Raw genomic sequence first — 17,808 nt, 5'->3', positions numbered from 1 at the left:
GAGGGGTTTTCTAATTTTCACTTGTCAGCTCTGAAATGGGCTGCGTGTTGTGCAAAAATCTGACTTGCTGAACACCTGCATTTGCAAAGGTTGCACACTCGCGGTGCGGTGAGGGGTGGGCTGAGAAGAGGGTTGCTGTTGGCTTTGAGGTTACTGCAGGCAGGAGCTGGCAGCCCTCAGCAAGGTGCACGGATTGCATCTGCCCCTGCTATGTGCAGTAGGATTTCCTTTTCCCAGAGGGAATCGCAGCAAAATAAATGAAGCAACTGAGGGAAAAGGTAGCTACGTGCACCTGGGGTATCAAGCCCTGCCCAGAGGTATATAAAAAAAGGAAGACAGAGGGTAATGAAGGGGGTAAAAAGACACCTAGCCTTCCTGTTTTGCAAAGGAGTGGGCAAGCAAGACTAAATGACGTTGGCACGAAGTCTGATTTTCTTCAGAACGAGGGGTTAGCAGAGGTCTTTGCCTTGGAAAGGAACAGGGCAAAGAAATGGAACTTTGTCTCTTTAAGATGAGACGAACTGCCACTCTTAGTCATATATCTTTACTGCACCCTGGGGTTATAAAAACATACATCTTCATTTTGAAAGTCTTTTATTACATCCATAAACATCAGATTGCAGCTGACTGTTCCCTGGATGAGAATGTCCTAGTACTCCAAGTGAGTTTTGACAGGGGGAGGGAGTGAAAGTAAGATTGGGGTTTTTTTTTTACTGGAACGGTGTTTATAGGAAACTTGTCAGTCTCTGGCGTGCTACAGCCACTGTCAGAGAGCTGAGCGGCACCGAAGTGAGAGGACACGGGTTTCTCTGCTTATTCTCACTGCTGGACTCGGGTACCATCCCAGGTGCTGCATACGGTAAGCTTTCCTCCTGTCTTAAATAGGGCGCAGCGTTTGCTTTGTTTCAGCGCTTGGGTTTTCAAGTGGATTTTGCGAGAAAACTGAAAAATGGGTCTCTGTGAAAACAACTAATCTCTTCATTTGCTCTGCTAGCCGCTCCGCTGGGAGTCGGATGGCAGCAAAAAAAAAAAATAAAAAAGAGAGGCAATTAGATCTGAGACTTTCAGAGCATAGAGTGCTTGCTCCACTTTAGAGACACGGGGGTAACAGCCACATTGTTTTCACGAGAAAAGTGAATGCTCTTGACAAGTATTTCTGACATCTCTAATACCTGAGGAATTGCAAATCCTTTCAACAGGTACAAGAGCTGTTATTTAGAAATATGTTGCAAATGCTGGGCTATATTCTGTCTGATGTGTTTTGCTGGAGTGATTGCACTCGTGAGACATCGTGCTCCCTCAGGCAAGTGCAAGAAGTAGCTTCAGAAATGCCGTGGGGGTATTTCTACGTAGGGTATAAATGGGTGTTCTGTAATCTACGGCATGTGTATGAGAGCATGCAATGTTTCTGCTCCTTGAGTGTGAGAAACCAAGAGTATATCCCCATTGCAGGCACGAGAATGACTGCAGCACAGTGCAGTTTAAATTAGCTGGTGGGGGGAAGCAGGAGCAGTCTAGAAACAGCAGCTCACAGCTCAGCAGAGGTGATTTATGCTTCTCCTGCCTGTGTGAATACAGTGTGGACAGACTGAAAGATGGGAAAACATTGCTATTGTACTTCTTCCTTCCTGAAGTGTACTGTTCTTCGAAATCTAGAGTCTTGTTTTAAAGACTCGTTTGCTTTTCCCAGCGTTGGTGACTGCAGTCTTGTGATGGTCTCAGGAAGGGGCTGGGGCATCACCAGGCTGACTTTCCCAAGCGCTGGAGTTGACAGTGGGAGGTGGGGAGCTGCTGGTGTGAGTGCTCCCGGCATGGCTGCTGCAGCTTGGGAAACGAGGGGATCCCTGCGGGTGCTGCCCCATGGTTGCTCTGTCCAAGTTACGCTCTCAAGGGAAAAGGGGAAACTTGTGCCCTGCTGTGCCCGTGCCATGAACTGGGAAGGGCGGACCTTGTTTAGTGAGGGTAATCACTCTGACATACCACGCTTTCCTGAAGTTTATGCAGAGCAGTACAATCCTTATGAATTGGCACCAAAAATTTGTCTCCAGGATAATGTACCAGTGCAAATCTGAAAGGCAAGCTGGGTTTCCTGGTGTTCATAAGCTCTTGCGTTGTTCGTGGGTGCTCTGGCACAGCGTGCTGATGGTGTAGAGGCAGTCCTTGTGAGCCAGACCTTTCAAAAGTGGATGGCAATTCTGGGTGTCCCACCCAAGAAAAGTGAAAGGGTTCTCCTTTCCAGAGCGTGGTGCCTTAAAGCAAGCCACCTCTCAGAGATTCAGCACCCCCGAAAAAAACTCCTGAGACTTGACTGTAATCACTTGTACACTTGCTTGACTGTAATCTGCAGGCAGAAGAAGGCAGGTAAGGCGAGAAGTCACTCTTAAATGCTGTCACAGTTCAAAGGACCAGAATGACGTTTTTGGCTAAATGCCTCATAGTCAGAGCTGGAAGTCTGGGAACGCCACTTTGCAGGGGGATTGAGGGTGTCTTCTTTCCTCTGTCATTTTCTGTTATGTCTCCCTCCTATTTTTTTCAGAGAAAGAAGAATTGTTCCAGAATTTACTGGGACAGATTGCTGAGCAGTTTTCAAGGTAAGAAGCTGAACATCGTTATTAGTTTAAAATACTATTGCTTTTATCAGCCTGAAGTGAAATTTTCACAAGAGGCAGAGGGGCATTTAAGATCTCTTTCAAATCCCACTCTTCCTGTCAAATTTAGGCCTGTTACACACGTTGTTTCCTGCTGATAGCAATACAGTATCTTCAACCAAAAGCCACTTTGGCGATTATCTTTGATCTGAAAGGGAGATCAAGTATTAAATACAAATGTTCTCATTGTGCTCCTGCCCTCTTAGGAAGCAAAAGAAATGCTTCTTTGCTGAAGAGTCAGATCATCTGATTTGTTTCACTTTTCCCTTTAACACCCAAACATGTCTCTCCTCAGAGAGGATTTCTGAACATCTGTATAGCTGTTTAATTTATTCCAGCTTTTTTCAGTAAGACGGATCAATCCTACCACAGCTCAGCAAATCACCAGCATAACCCAAAATCAGGAGGGCTTCAGAGCGTGCAAACACCAAGACGCTGCCATTAGGCTAAGCATTATCAATTTAACTTTGCTTCCCTGGGGGGTACAATAACAAGTCACTACCGAGAGAGGGGTTGATGAAGCATCACAGTCACAGTACATTCCCAGGGCCATAACAAAGTCATTTGTTGCTAATTTTTCTGAAAATCACTCAGCTGCATTTTCTAACCTAATTTTAGTTTTTCCATGGAAAATTTTCTTTTCCTTACGGCAACGGCCATTGGACTGATCAGTCCTCTGAAAAATGTAGATATTTCTAGCAAAAGTCCTTTCCGCCTAGGGTAGGTATGGCATTAAATGTATAACGTTAATACATGAGGGTTTTCTTTGCAGGGTTTTTAAACTCACTGAGCTGAAAACGGAAGTAGCTAATCACTTGGCAATGCTGGAGAAAAAGGTTGAATGTGAGTCCCCCTTTCTTTGTATCGCAGTGGGAACCGGTGCCTCAGGACCCGCTGGCCCCGCCGCCCCTGTTGTACCCCTGCCCTGTCCCACTCCCCACAGCCCCCCAGCCTCCTCCAGCCGCACACAGTTTGGCCGGCCTCGAGCGTGCAAGGCCGCCGGCCGGCGCGGGGTGGGGTGCGGGAAGGGCGGGAGGCAGTGGTGGCACCGATCAGTGGGGCGACGGTGGGGAGGGACGCGTGGCATCCGGGGGGGGCCCTTTTGAGCAGTAACACAACCGTATCCAGTTACTGTGCAACAGCCAAGTGAAGTTCAGCTGGTCAAGGAGCTCCTTTTCTGGTTTGGGGGTTTTTTTTCCCCCCACTTGCAGCATCTGGCTTGCTGTTTTTCAGTATATTGTGCAGAACACAGGTCCCAGAAAGGCAGGGCAGGGGTATGAATAAGGCACTGTCACACAGCACCGTTTTGACACCAAAGGCCACATCCTCGCAGATTCGCAGCATTTAGGTCACGAGCGGGAAGAGTCTTCCCCGGCACTACAGCTGCAGCAAGCACTTTCTCACTAGAGCTGGCTGGAAAAAACAGTTTCTGGTTCATGGAAGAAGTTGCTTTCTTGAAATTCCCCCTGACCAGAAGCTACCTTGACCCTGCAGCTGCTCAGTGAGACTGATGCCTTTGTCAGCAGGGAGAGGGGAAAAAAAATGTCCTTATTCAAAGAGCAGCTGCAGGGGAACCTCTCCCTGAGGCCACCCCAGCCGCAGGCTCCTGGTGGGGTGGGAGAACGTCCAGCAACGTCCGTGGAGGGGGCACCCTGCCGCGTGCCTGCCCCCCAGCACGGACCTCTGCAAGGAGCCCGGGTGGCAATCCCTCCCTGTCTTGCTCCCCCAGCGCTCCACTGGTTTATTCTTTTGTCCAAAAGAAAAAAAGAAAAGGGGGAAAAAAAAAAAAAAAGAAGAAGAATTAGCTCGCTCACTCTGCGTTTTCTGTGAAACTTCTGACCAAATCCAGTCCTCAGGGCTAAGCACCATGGACTAGAGCAAATGCGGCAAGCGTTCCTGTGGGTCTTCCTATCCCCTTGGCAGCCCAGGCGAGAAACTATCCCAGCCAGCTCGGGGCTGCTTTCGGCTGCTGGCTCCCCTGATGACGCCCTGGGATCCCTGGCTGCACCCTGCGCACACGCTGCCTTTCAGCACTGGCAGCCCGCGGCAGTGGAGGGAGATAATGAAGATTTGCGCGTAGCTGCCAGCGGTGAAGGGTTGTGCGCTTGTACTCGCCAGCACTTTATTGCTGGTTTAGGGAAGGCAGCCTACCCAGAGCTGCCGTGCCGTGCGGGTGAACTGAATTCACTGGTCCCCAGAGGAGGCTTCTCTCTGTAAGTGGGTCTCGACGCTGGTGGAAATAGCAGCAGACGTAGCAATCTGCTGTCATTCTGCCTGAGCGCTCGCGATCCCGTCTCCAGCATCCTCAGCCTGTGGGAAGGAGCTCCCTGGGTTGCCTGTCTACAAGTGCACCCATCTGCTCGAAATTGGACTTCCAGAATTTGCAAGACAGCCAAATCTGCAACATTTTGAAATAATCCCAGGCTTTCATGTTTAAAAAGGAACACTGTGAGAGAAAGGGAGTGTCCAGCCCCAATACTTGAGCTGGGCTCCCAGGGGCTGCTTTAAGAGACATGTTTCAGTGCTGGATTCAGCCCAAGGATATCTTTAGACAGCACAGGGTCTTTTCAGAAGGTATTTCTTGCTGCAGAATAATATAATGGGCCCTTAATCAGTGCACATGACAAGGCCATTTATCATTTGCGAGCCAAATGTGAAAGGAACTGTGCTTTTGTTTTGCCTTTTCTCCTACCTCATTTGGAGATCCCTTTTCCACCACTTTCACATGAGATCTCCGGGATTTCTTCCCCAGAGGTGACGTGTGTGTATGGAGAAGTCCTCATGACAGTGCTACATCTGCACCTCACATAAAACATTCTCAGGTACCTTCCCGTTACTGTCTAGAGACAGCATCACAGAGATGTGTTTTCAAGGAGCTAAATCTTTTAACTGATTTTTAAATCCCATCTAAATCTTGTGACTTCCCCTTGGAAAATGAGTCCGTTGCAGGGCAAGCACTGGGACTGCTTTGTCCCGTGGCTTGACTTACTTTGCCCCAATGTTCACACAGCAGCCCACACATGAATAAGGAAGCTGGCAAAAACCCTTTACAATTTGTAAGCATCTCACATCTACCTTAAGAAAATAATTATGTAAATTCTCTGCTCCCCTGGAGAGATTTTGGAAGAAAACTAAAGAGATGCAACAGGAAAAAATGCTCAGGGCTGCCATTTTGCACCGTTACTCCTCTCCTCTCTGCCGTTGCCTGCCCCAGTACCCTGTCAGTCTGATAACTCTACTTTGCTCCTACTGCTTCAGATAGGCACTGACTACCGTTTAGACAGCTTGGCAAATGGGCTACCCGTGAGCTTCTCCTCGACGAATGCACCGGGGTGGAACATAGCAGCATAGCGCCTTTGGGTCCAGTGCAACTGATCATTGGCAGTTGAACCGAGTACCCGAAAAAGTGCAGCCAGATATCCAGAATGAAGATATTGAATAAGCAGCACAGCATCTCGCCTGCGTCATCACTTTGTTACCACCCAAAGAAATTACTTGTAACAATGCTAGACAAAAAAAAACCAAAAAAAAGGCAAAAAAAAATCTGCAAATAGGATTTTGAAGTGGAGGGTATCCCTGTGATCTAGCATAAATCAAAACCCTTTTCCTTTCGTCCCCTAATATGCAGTACTTTGGACTCAGTTCATATACCTGTCTATTTTTCCCCTTTCCCTGTTCCAGTAGCATTCTTTGTTGTTACTAGCATAAAGAAAACAAAATTCAGATCTCTTCTTATCTATAGAGTTGTGCCCTTCCAAGGCAGTTTTTCATCACTTACACGCTACCCTCCAGATAAGTGTGATTTTGGCTATTATTTTCTAAGAAAGTGACTGAATACTGATTGTGCGATTGCACATTGCCTGGAGTTCCCTGAACCACAGCTTGTCCGTGCAAACAATGAGCTCAGTAAACAAATGAGCTGTGAAATGATCCCACGTGAATGACATGTGCTTAATAAATGGGCCTGTATTATGTCCTTGAGCATGCTGATAGTTCAATGAAAGGGAAAGAAAAGGGAGAATATTCTCATACTTGCACTGTGTTAGGTTCTCACGGCTACGTGGAATGAAGTGCATTGCTGCATAAACAGGCAATCAAACTGTTTGCCTTGTGGCTCTCATAATTACATACAGAAGGGGGATATAGGATTTTTTGTGCCACATGCAGAAATAGCCTTTGATTACAGAATTGATAGGCAAAAAGAAGTGACAGATCTCCAATACCTAAAAAACCCTGAAATCGATCATTAGAGCAAAACTTTTCAACATTCCTCTCTCTGTCCTGCATTCTCACTTTGGTTTCTCTGTATCTCGCAATGCCTCTCGGAGCTCCTTAATGCTCTGCATGAACTTTCAAATTAAAACCTTTTATCTTAATGGGAATTCTAATCCTACTGGGATGTGTTTGCCTAGCTGTGCTTATCATCGCATCATGGGAGCTTTTTTTTGCTCAGGATTTCCTTTGATTCGTGTTCTACAGCACAGAAGTGAAGGCACCAGAGCAGCTGACTGCTGCTAACAGTCATGGAAAAGCTGAGACGCTGTAGCCATTCTGTGAATTAAAATACTGTAGCTATTATCTAAAATTGGCAGCAGAGAATTCCTGTGGGTTTTCAAGATATATCGCTTTGGCAGCACCTGCATATGTGAGAACCGGGGCAGACTCAGAGAGTTTGCTGGCTCACTGGATAACCCCACTGTTGAAGCCCTTTGAAATTTTGCACAATTGTGAAACAAGATCCTTCGACTTTCGCCATGGTAACACCCCTGTTGTTTTCCTTTGTTGACAGTGGAAGGCCTGAAAGTGGTGGAGATTGAGAAATGCAAGAGCGACATTAAAAAGATGAGGGAGGAAATGGCAGCAAGAAGCAGCAGGTAAATTCTGCTTTGGAACTAACCAAAGAAATAAGCATCTGGTTTCAAACCCTAATGCAACATTTCCGCAGAACTGAGTTACCTTCTGGGCTTAGAAGTATAGGAGCAAGGAAACCAATAACCATTAAGGACAGTGGCTTTAATTTAGCATTTGAAGAACTGTAGCCATTCATCAGTTAAAATAGCTCGGGCCATGGGAATAGAGAAAAAGGTCTTGAAGCAGAGAGTTATTTTCACCATACAGAATGGGAATTCTTCATCCAGATTTACTGGGAGAGAGGGAATGGGAAAAGAACTCCTGCATAGTGCAGCGTTTGGTTTGGAACCAGCTAATGCTCAAATCAGCTCAAATATATTCTGGGAAAATATCAAATAAATATGTAGCAGCTCTTCTGATTATGATCTCATGCTATTATAAAACATCCATTTCAAATTCAACAAGAAATTGGGGATTTGCTTTCTAATTCAAGGTTTTACTGTGATTGTGAAGCTTGGTTTCGCTGTAATTAAAACAGCAGAAAAAATTGCATTTTGTACGATACATAGTCTCAGCTGGAAAGTATGCCCCCTGTGTCACTGAAATACCCCGTCAGGACAAACAAATCATCACTATGAGATTATGGATGCTTCTGGGAATGCTGCTGAAGAGGGATATACCACGCTGCTCAAAGTGTGGGTGAAAAGGTATTTTTCTCAGCAAATGTAACTACGTTATCTTGACAGCCTCTCTCTTTCTTTTCTTCATTTGGGGTCAACTTCTCTGACCCTTAATCAAAGCTATTTCCTATTGAGGGCAATGGGAGATTTGCTAAAAGAATTAGGCTTTATAATCACTAGCTTTTATAATTTTTTCTGTCCAGATATGTCAGAAGGCACAGTGCTAATACATTCCTATTAAGTCTAAGGCCAAATTCAGCTGTCATGCCAGCACAGAAGAAAAGTAATGTTATTAACCTCAGATCTGCTCCAGATTTATACCACTAGGATGGATTGCAGTTTGCCCTGCAGCTTGCACCATTTCTTGTTCAGGTGTGTGAGGAAATCTCATTAGAAAAATCGGAGCTCAGGTTGACAGCAAATGCAGAAACACGTACGCTGATTTGTGCTGGGTATGATGTGAATAATATGTGTGTCCATGCATGTGTCTTTAATTTTCCTCAACTGTTGTAAGGAACTGGGAGAGCTGCATTTACGAACATAGGCAGATAGGGAATTAAAACAAAAAAAAAGAAGTTATGGCAACTTCACACTCACCCAGTTGCCACCACACACATCAGGAAGTACAAGACTGTCCCAGCAGCAGCCATGACTCATTCCTGTCCCAGATCTTGTCGCTTTACAATCTATACTTTGTAGTATAAACAGCAATCTGTTAACAAGAAAAACAGGAATGACGAGTGCTATGTCTGCCCAGTGCAGCCAGCTCCAGCTGAGGTGCAATCTTCACTGAAGGCTTGTAGTGAGATAGGACAGCTGCCAAAAGCCAGAGACCAGAATGGAGCGTGATGCTGGAAAGCTGTGGTAAAAACCGGTGCAGTGCTCAGCAGCAGGGAGTGCTGGGCACAGATGCCCAAGCTATCTTGCTCTGAGATCACGCTGCATAGCTGCTTTCGCTGAAGCAGGAGCCTAAGCTGCTCTGCTCAGCATCAGACGGTGTCATATTGATGTGACAGCTACCTGTCACAGCTCTTCTTGGTTGCCTTGAGCTGGGTCTTCCTCATCCCAGCTGCACAAAAGCCCCTCCTTCTTGCCCAGAATTCTGCGCATGATTATCTGTATCCTAATGGCTTGGGTCTCAAAGCAGCAGCTAGATGTGGCTAGGTTCAGTGATAACCAGGGGTGGCTACAAGTCACCTCTTTTTGCTATAAGAGTGAGGAGAGGATGCTCCTTGGTGGCCATCCATTAAGAAGGTCCCCATCGGGAGCTGCTGAGGAGGGAGCTGTGGTTCCCTACTGCCGAGTGACCATGACTCGGCAGGAGACATGCCACTAGCCCGCACTGACCCCAGCCTAGGGATGCTTCACCCCAGAGCAGCTGAGCAAGCTCTGTCCTATTGGCATGAGGTATGTGCATGCTGTGGGGGGAACAGAGGCATCCAGGGCAAGTGGAAATGGTTTTGCTCCTATTTAAACTTGTCATCCCTTGTGCAATGTCATTTGCTAGATAATGAGTTACAGTTGCAATTAGGGATCACGTCTAAATTCAATTAATGTACATAAGCATGTGTGAATGCATATATTCCTTCAATAACACCACAGTGTACACAGCTGTATTCTTGTATGTTTACATATTCTATCACTTGCTGTTACATTACCAAACAACAGAGTAAGGACGAAGCACCCAGTTTATGGAAGTAATCACGCACAGTGAATTGTGCAGCTCTCCACTTCAGAAGAGCGAAGCAGCCCTGCTTGCACCCCCTCAGATTGCTTTTGTTGCTAGTGTGCTTTTTGCACTCACCACTGGCAGATGCTAATAACATTATAGTGTCATTTAAAATCATGATCGTTTGCAGATACAGTTTTACATTTGCAAAGGTCTGATGCGTCCTGGCTCTGGTGTGTTCTCCAATGTGGCAGGATGCAGGCTTCGATGTCTTACTGCAGCTGGGAATTAGACATAGTTGGCTGACTCTCAGCTAACCCTGGCAGCCAGCTCCAATTAGGACAAGGAATGCCCCAATCACACTATTTTTATCCTACTAATACCCCTCACAGTGGAGTTTTGAGGAAACAGCTTTAGAAACTATTTATACAGCTTTTCACCAACTGAGGATCTGCTTAAACAGGGTAGGAAAAGGCAGCTGGTTGAAGCCAGCTGACCACCATGAACCGTGAGATGACATAACTTTTTGCAGGATTCTGACAACACCATCAGAAATGATAGCAAACATCAATGTTAAGAGGAGGAAACAAAAGAGACCCAGACCAATTCCCAACAGAGAAGAGAAGCACTAGAAAGAGCTGCAATACATAATACGTGAAAGAATTTTAAAAGGGACAAATAAAGCTAATGGAATACTTTGGTTGGCTTCTTTTGGGGGTTTCTTTTAGCTTCATTTGGCAGAAGGCCTGAAAAATGAGAAAGGATAATCCAAATTGTAGGACTACAGGGATAAATGCAAAATGCAAGCAGATCAACCTCACATGAGAGCTGTGGTCCACGTGACCAACTACTTGGGAAACGCGGGTTGAGTTAAGATACCACTATTGCCAAGGGTGATACCACAGAGCTCTTGGCTTCATTGTGCCCCCCGCGGGTGCAAGGCAAGAAACTGCTCTCGCACTGCAATGCAGCAACCTCGACGTTCTGCAAGGGCCGTAAGGCTGGTGTGCACCTCCCACCATCATGGTCCTCTGCTCGGGCGGGATAGCATCAGCTTGGCTCTGCTGCATGCAGAGGAAGGAAGAGCAGATAACTGGCAGTGGGTGCTGGTGTTACTAACCAGGCAATTGCTGTAGTTGCTGGCAGTGACTCCCTTCCTCCGGGACCGAGGAGCCAAGCGGACTGTGTCTGCCGAGTCTGTGCCTCACTGCTGTTGTCCCGCCTGAAGGGCAGCGAGCAAGCTGGTCTCGCTGTCAAAACGGATGGTCTTACCCAAGCTTTTATGAGGCCTGGAGCTGGGCTGCAGTAAGCCATGGGCTCAGTGGGCGCCTACGCTATAAATAAGCACAGGCGTGGATGCATAGTGGACAGCTATGCCTGCCACGGACTGCAAGCTGCTCGCTGACAAGAAAGTTACTTGGTTTAAACGGAAGTGATTGGGTACCCATGGATACATGCCTGAAGATGGACACTGCTTGCTTGCATTCTAATAGACAGAAAAGGGGCGACAGCGGTGTTGCACAAGGGGAGAAAATCCTAAAGGCACTCACACTTTTAAAGCATTTGTGCAGCACAACATTGGAAAGTGAGAGGCTGGGAAGCGGGGTAATTCTCTGAGCCGTGCCTACTGACAGACCAGGGTACTTCCAGCATTTTTTGAGGCCCTGTGGTTCCGTTCCCACAACGTTAAGAGCTCAGTATTTCATTTCAGGACTAACTGTCCCTGCAAGTACAGCTTTTTGGATGAAAACAAGAGGCCGACTCCCCGGCGGGACGTACCATCCTACCCAAAGGTATCACACAATATTTGCTCTTCCCAGAGTTCTGCTACATGCTTGCCATCCTGACAAGTGCTGGTTTACAATGCATGGCTCCCTAACCATCTCCCTCCTACTTACTCTCAGTGCAGGACCTGATCCAAAATCCCTGAAAGCCAACGGAAAAAGCTGTCATTGCCTGTGGTGACTTAGAGTTGGATCCTCAGTAGTCTTTAATACTTGAAAGCTCATTAGTGTTTGAAATGTTAATGAACATTTTGCGTTCGTGAACATTAATGCTCTTTTATCTAGTTCTATTTGTTTATTCTCCATGCTCGTAGCAAACAATCGAAAAATAGCCTATAATGCTGTACTCTAATTGAAAATAGTGCTGCTGCCTGTTTTCTCCTAATAGATTATTTTTTAATTTAAAAAGTAATTTATGGGGATGTTTCACTTAGGGAAACAGAGAGAAAATGTGACATTGGATTCTCTTCAGAATGATTTATCATCCCTGTGAAAATGAGTGCATTTGCTAGAGATAACAGTAATGCTTGAAGAAAAATGTCTACTGGCCAAGTACAAGTACAAATCCACAGTGATGAATGAGGCTGAAACCATGAAGCACACAGGATTTTTGGTCCTAGCACTGGCAGTCTTTGCCCACAGGAATTATTCAAAGCTACCAGGTTACGTCTGCTCAGTGCCCAGCTCACACCTTGGCAAAACACCAGCTCACACATGTGCAAATCATAGTTTAACAGAGGGCATTTTCTTGCACACATCAAAGCTGGCTCAGCCACCCCGAAGTTCACGTGGTCCCGTGTGATGCAGGTGTATGATATGAACACGCATCCTTGCATATTTGTCTTCAGAGCCCAGAGCAACGAATTATAAGTTCTGCTGTTTATTCTGCTGCGCCTAGCAAAAGTGTACTCTAGGTCTCTGAAGCAGACATCGTGAGGGTTACATTTCTTTTAACTAACTTTTGCCCAGGAGCCTTGTGCTCCTGACACTAACACATGTTTTTGCAAGGCTTATCAGTTCTATACCAGATTTTTTTCCCTTGATAAGTATATATGTCAGATCAAACTTTGATGTACTGTTATGATATTGGGATCTTGAATTAACAACAAGCAGTATGAAGAGTTGTACTGACTGACTGCAGAGAAAACTGGTAGTCTGTATTTCTGTATTATGCCTAGACCAAAGCTCATACAAGTTTTGGTTTTAGGAGTTTGGGTTCTGTTTGATGGATTTGCAAAATTTGTTATCAGTTGTCAGGTGCTAGATTTGTCCAATGTCAGTGAGGCTAGGAAGTGATGAGTTCACTGAAAGAAGATATCATTACTGTGCTGGTATGAAATAACAAATCTGTACTGCTAATTCACAGTTTTCTTGCGGAAAGTCATATCAAATGTACATTATATATCAAAATGCAAAAATCATTGCCTTCTCAAGAAGGAAAATTAATCTTCAGTGTTATTCTTCCCTGGATTAAGTATCAACAATTAGATGGCTCAGAAAATTTCATTCACCTGCTCCGTACAGTAAGCCCAAACTAATTAGAGACAGCCATGGTAAATGGGCCAACTGAAGCTACAAGGTTTTTGTGTCCCAGAGAAGACTCTGATCAATAGAGTCTTGAAAAGATGAATCAGTAGAGTCCAGATCTCCCCTAGTCTTTTAACCCTCCACATTCCTTTTTTTCATTTTGTGTACAAATTGTAACTGGCTGATGAGCCCTCTGAGAATAATGATAAGAAATCACTTGAATCTTGCAGGCTGAGAACCAATTTGAGAATGTGGGCGTTCTTGAAAAAATACTCAAAATGAGAGCATAAATCACCTAAAAGTAAATATATCATACCCACCAGCTAATTTAATACTGTAAGCATAGACACCTCACACCAGCCAGCCATGACTGGCTGCACTGAATGTCACTGATCCTCTGCAGGCAGCAGAACCAGCACAGCTGGGGACAGATCTGTGCCCTTTGTATCCCCGTGCTGGATTTACCCACAACCCCACCTGTAACACCTCTGCTCTCCTCTCTCTTCTCCCAAACCCTCCACCTCCCTGTTCTGCAAGGATCTCCACCGATCAGCAGCCTGCCCGCTGGTGCTGCAGCAGGCAGCGAGCTGGCGGGGGGCTTGCTGCCTGCCAGGCGCGGGCATCCTTGTGTGGCTACGAGCAGCCTGTGAGGAGGGTTTGGCAGGCAGAGGGAGAGATCAGTTGCTCTCTCCTTGGGAAAAATAGCTAAACCCTGTGTGAATGGAACCCCAGGAGTCCCAACAACATGCCAGTAGCAGATCCTGCGCCAGGGTAGGGGACCCTTACTTCTGCTGACTGCCTTTTCGCCCGCAGTACATGCTGTCCCAGGAGACCATTGAAGCACTTCGGAAACCAACCTTTGACGTCTGGCTGTGGGAGCCCAATGAGGTAAGGGTGCCATGTTAGCTGGGTTAGCACTCTTTCTGAGAGCCAACAAGGCCAGAAGCGCTCTTTGAGGTGGTCTGCAGGGTTTTTCCTCTTTTCTACCTCTCACTCTCTACACTTTTTTCATTTTCATATCACACCAGAATATGGTACTTTTTCCTAACAGATTCCAGATAGATTAGGCTGATTATCATATCCTGAATCCTCTATTTTTTCTTTAATCTCTTCCGAGTAATGTCCCACAACAACTGGTACACCATCATTACTGCCACATGAGTTCTCTCACGCCATTTTATCTGAACAAATCGATCCCTAGCAAAGTGTATGCTTAAGCACATCATCAATAACTCTGTGGAAATCAATAAAGCAGCATGCTGCTGTGTGAAGCCAGGCAGAAGAGCATGCATTGATTCACAGCCTTTTAGACAAGGGCTTTTCTGTGGTGTATTCTGAAGAGGTTGCATAGCTGCGTGCACAGCCTATTAGTATTTTCTACTTGCTTCATTTTCTTATTTTTCTTATTTCTATTAGTATTATCCATTGTGCATCACTGGTGTTGCAGAAGGTTCTGGAAGGCCCATGTGTAAACCTCTGTAGAAACATGACAGAGAGGGATGTATCTGTAATGGCCAGCTTACAATATAATGTAAAACTAGCAAATACAAGCAAATCTCACCTAGGAAAAACATAAGGAAGAACAGGACTAAACCAGGATTTTAGTGTTGGATTTTTCCCAAGGGAACGATTGGGTGGTTCTAGCAGCATCTCCAGCAGCAATCACCTTAATTGTCTTCTCAGTCAGGTGTTGTGCATACAAGAGTCGTTCTGGCTCAGCACCTGTAGATCAGCATGACAAGGAAAAATACCCCATACCCCACCCACGGTAACAGCGTATTTCCTTCAAGATATTGGATCTGGCTGGTAGAGTAACAGAAGGACTCTGGTGGCTTGAGGTCCGTCTCCCACTCACACAGGGTGGCAGAGCTTCCCTTGTGCAGGGCATGCCAAGCTGAGGCTGGTGCTCAGCAGTTACTGCTCCCCCTCCAGCCCCTCTTTTCTGTACACCGGCCATACAACTGCTCAAGCAAAATGGCTCGCCCCCAGATTTTGAATGCCTATCAGGTCTTTACGGCAAGAGAGAATTACGACCTGCCAGGTGGACCATAACGCTGTTGGCTCATTGTTGCTCCGACTGTTAAGAAAGAATAGGGAGAGACAAAACCCATTATCCACGGATTCTTGTGTGCTGAGGCACAGTATTTTAGCACAGTAACTCATTCAGAGCACTGGGAAACACTATATGGTGGCATGAATGAGGCTAACAAGAGGGTGTGGAGATTAGGCATGCCCTGCAAGGAGGAGTGCTGCTCAGAAATAAGATACTGCACAAACTCTGGTGAGCTGAGCACCGTATGGGTTTATCTCACATTTTTATCTCTGGTTTATGTTTACAGAGAATATTTCAAACCTGTCAATGCTTGTTTAGCAATAAGCATTTGCCCATGTGCTCAATGTGGGGCAGGCAGGCAGGTTATAAACCAGAGTCTTCTGTAAGCAAATTAACAAAGTTGTTCCCTGCAGCATCTCAGTCAACAGAGCTATGCAGCGAGCTAGCGTTCTCTTTCTCAAATGCCCGTGCACTTTCAAGCCTTAGAAGAGTCGTAATATTCAAGCTTTTGCTGTTGACCAAGAAAGCTAGAAATGAAAACTGAGATTCGCATGTGTCCAGGTGCAGGAGCTTTGGGACTCAGGGTCACCCTGCCACTCACCCAAAGCTCTCTTGGGAACAGCTGCAGGGATGCAGGTATTTCTGATGGTAATTCAGCCCTTCTAGTTAAAGTTCATTGTCTTGAGAAGTCTTTTCTGAAACTGTTACAAAACATATTCTACCTCGGGGACGAGGAACAAGACAAGGTGTTCTACAGCAAAATGCTGGCCTTGTGATCTGAGCACAATTCCGGTCGTAACATTGTCCCTCCAGTCTTGCAGGAAAGTCTCTTTCTTCCTGTTCGGATGACTCAAAACCAGCCCCCTTGTTACTGTGTGAACTATGTGTACTCCCTGGATAAGTATGAAGTTTCATTAGATGAAATCATTTTTTCTGGAGAGTTTTGAAGAGCCTAAATAACAGAAACCTAACTAAAAATGTCTCCAAGGCCATATTTGTGACATTAAACTCATCACGTTAAAACTCCTGGATCAGCCTACAGTCAAAGAACTGCATCTGCTAAGATCACGGCTGCATTTCATCCCCTGCAGATTTTGGTTTCAGAAATGGGAATGCAGATACATAAACTCCTGAACTCCTGGAATTCTGTCCACTTCTCACTGGTGGCAGCTGTTAGGTGCCCAGACACCTCAGATAGTAAATACCTTTCTTTTGCGATATTTTCAAACCCAGAAGATTATCCAGGAGTGGTAGCGCTAAACTACCCGCATGCCCCTTCCTACCACAGAGCAGATGATGTCTCAAAAGAGCAGCCTGCCTTTGTGTTTCAGCTACTGGGATTCGTAGTTACAGGTTACGGGAGTGGATGGTCACAAACCTGCTGCAATTTTGTACTGCTATAACTGGAGGTTTTTTGTTAATCGAGAAATTTCAGTTAAGATAGTGGATTCAGGAATTCACAAGAAATCATAAAGAAAGAAGATGTTGACACGTATCTAGAATAAATGTTTCTTTAAGAATCTCTTATTTTCTGCTGTGATTTTCTGTACAGTTAGGGCCTGGTCCATTTCTGTACAGCTAGGGCCTTTGGAGTCAGCGGAAAAACTCCCACTGATTTCGTTGACAGTTAGAACTAATCCCAGCTGAATTAGAAAAATGGCAATACTTTTTTTTTGTGAGAGGGAACTGCTATGATACACATGAATCATAACTACTAAAGAGAGCTGGCGTGATTCAAAGCCCTGTACAAAACCTATGAAGTCAACAGCAATCTACCTACTTCAAAAAGCTTTCAGAACCTCTCTGTCTCCCCTCTTGCACTTCTTTAATCACACAATCTTTGAACATCTTTCTTTGATCTTAACAAGAGGGCTCTGCAATTATTTGATGCTTGCAAGGAGGAAATTCACTCTGCAATGTACCATAAAGTAATGTGATATTTACCAAGCCAATAATCTGTCTGTTCCTGGCTGCAGATGCTGAGTTGTTTGGAACATATGTACCATGATCTTGGGTTGGTAAAAGACTTCAACATCAATCCTATCACGTTAAAGAGGTGGTTGGTAAGTATTTCAAATTACTGATATTTGCAACTTCTCAAATTCAAAAATCAATAAACAAAATATTTAGTCATGGAATTAACTTGATTCGCATGAGTAATCCCACTGAAAGCAGTCAATCTATACAAATTCTTAAAATGTAAGTACTTCAGCAAATATTTGCATTCTTGTGGTGACATGACATTTTAAAATTTGTTTTACATTTATTTGCTGAGCTTTGTATTACTGGAAGCAGTTCATTTCTGGTGAATGCTCTTGGTGCCTGTTGTAAATGGAGACAGGATGAGTGTCTTCAGATATGGCAAAAAAAAGCCAGTATATGCAATAATCATTAGAAGTCCTAAATCATAGCAAGTAAAAAAGCAAGGCAGGAAGGAAGACGAAATGCTGAGAAGTTAAATAACTTGCTTTGTCTTGGTCTTTAATTCTGGGAGTGTTGCAGAGATGCAAGACATGATAAAGATGAGTTCATACCAAAACTCAGATGTCTAAAGAAGAAACACTGGAGTACTTAAAAATCAATAAGTTATCAGGTC

At 45.2% G+C, this 17,808-nt stretch overlaps 1 protein-coding gene across 2 annotated transcripts in view; it reads left to right on the top strand.

The window, feature by feature from the left end:
• The window catches only part of PDE9A (phosphodiesterase 9A), a 48,924-nt gene that overhangs the window by 19,762 nt on the left and 11,354 nt on the right, over window positions 1–17,808 (top strand). Inside the window, exons 1-7 of one of the 2 annotated variants that reach the window (XM_075443883.1) lie at window positions 779–859; window positions 2,537–2,591; window positions 3,421–3,491; window positions 7,438–7,522; window positions 11,560–11,641; window positions 13,973–14,047; window positions 17,189–17,275. In XM_075443883.1, coding sequence (XP_075299998.1) covers window positions 3,470–3,491; window positions 7,438–7,522; window positions 11,560–11,641; window positions 13,973–14,047; window positions 17,189–17,275 — 351 coding nt within the window. In that variant the 5' untranslated portion in view covers window positions 779–859; window positions 2,537–2,591; window positions 3,421–3,469. Of the gene's footprint in view, window positions 1–778; window positions 860–2,536; window positions 2,592–3,420; window positions 3,492–7,437; window positions 7,523–11,559; window positions 11,642–13,972; window positions 14,048–17,188; window positions 17,276–17,808 lie in introns of those variants that run through there. The other variant, XM_009932632.2, reaches the window with a different exon arrangement.

The sequence above is a fragment of the Opisthocomus hoazin genome, chromosome 1 (assembly GCF_030867145.1).
Source record: "Opisthocomus hoazin isolate bOpiHoa1 chromosome 1, bOpiHoa1.hap1, whole genome shotgun sequence".
Classification (NCBI taxonomy): Eukaryota; Metazoa; Chordata; class Aves; order Opisthocomiformes; family Opisthocomidae; genus Opisthocomus; species Opisthocomus hoazin.
This window is presented reverse-complemented; position numbering and strand designations above follow the sequence as displayed.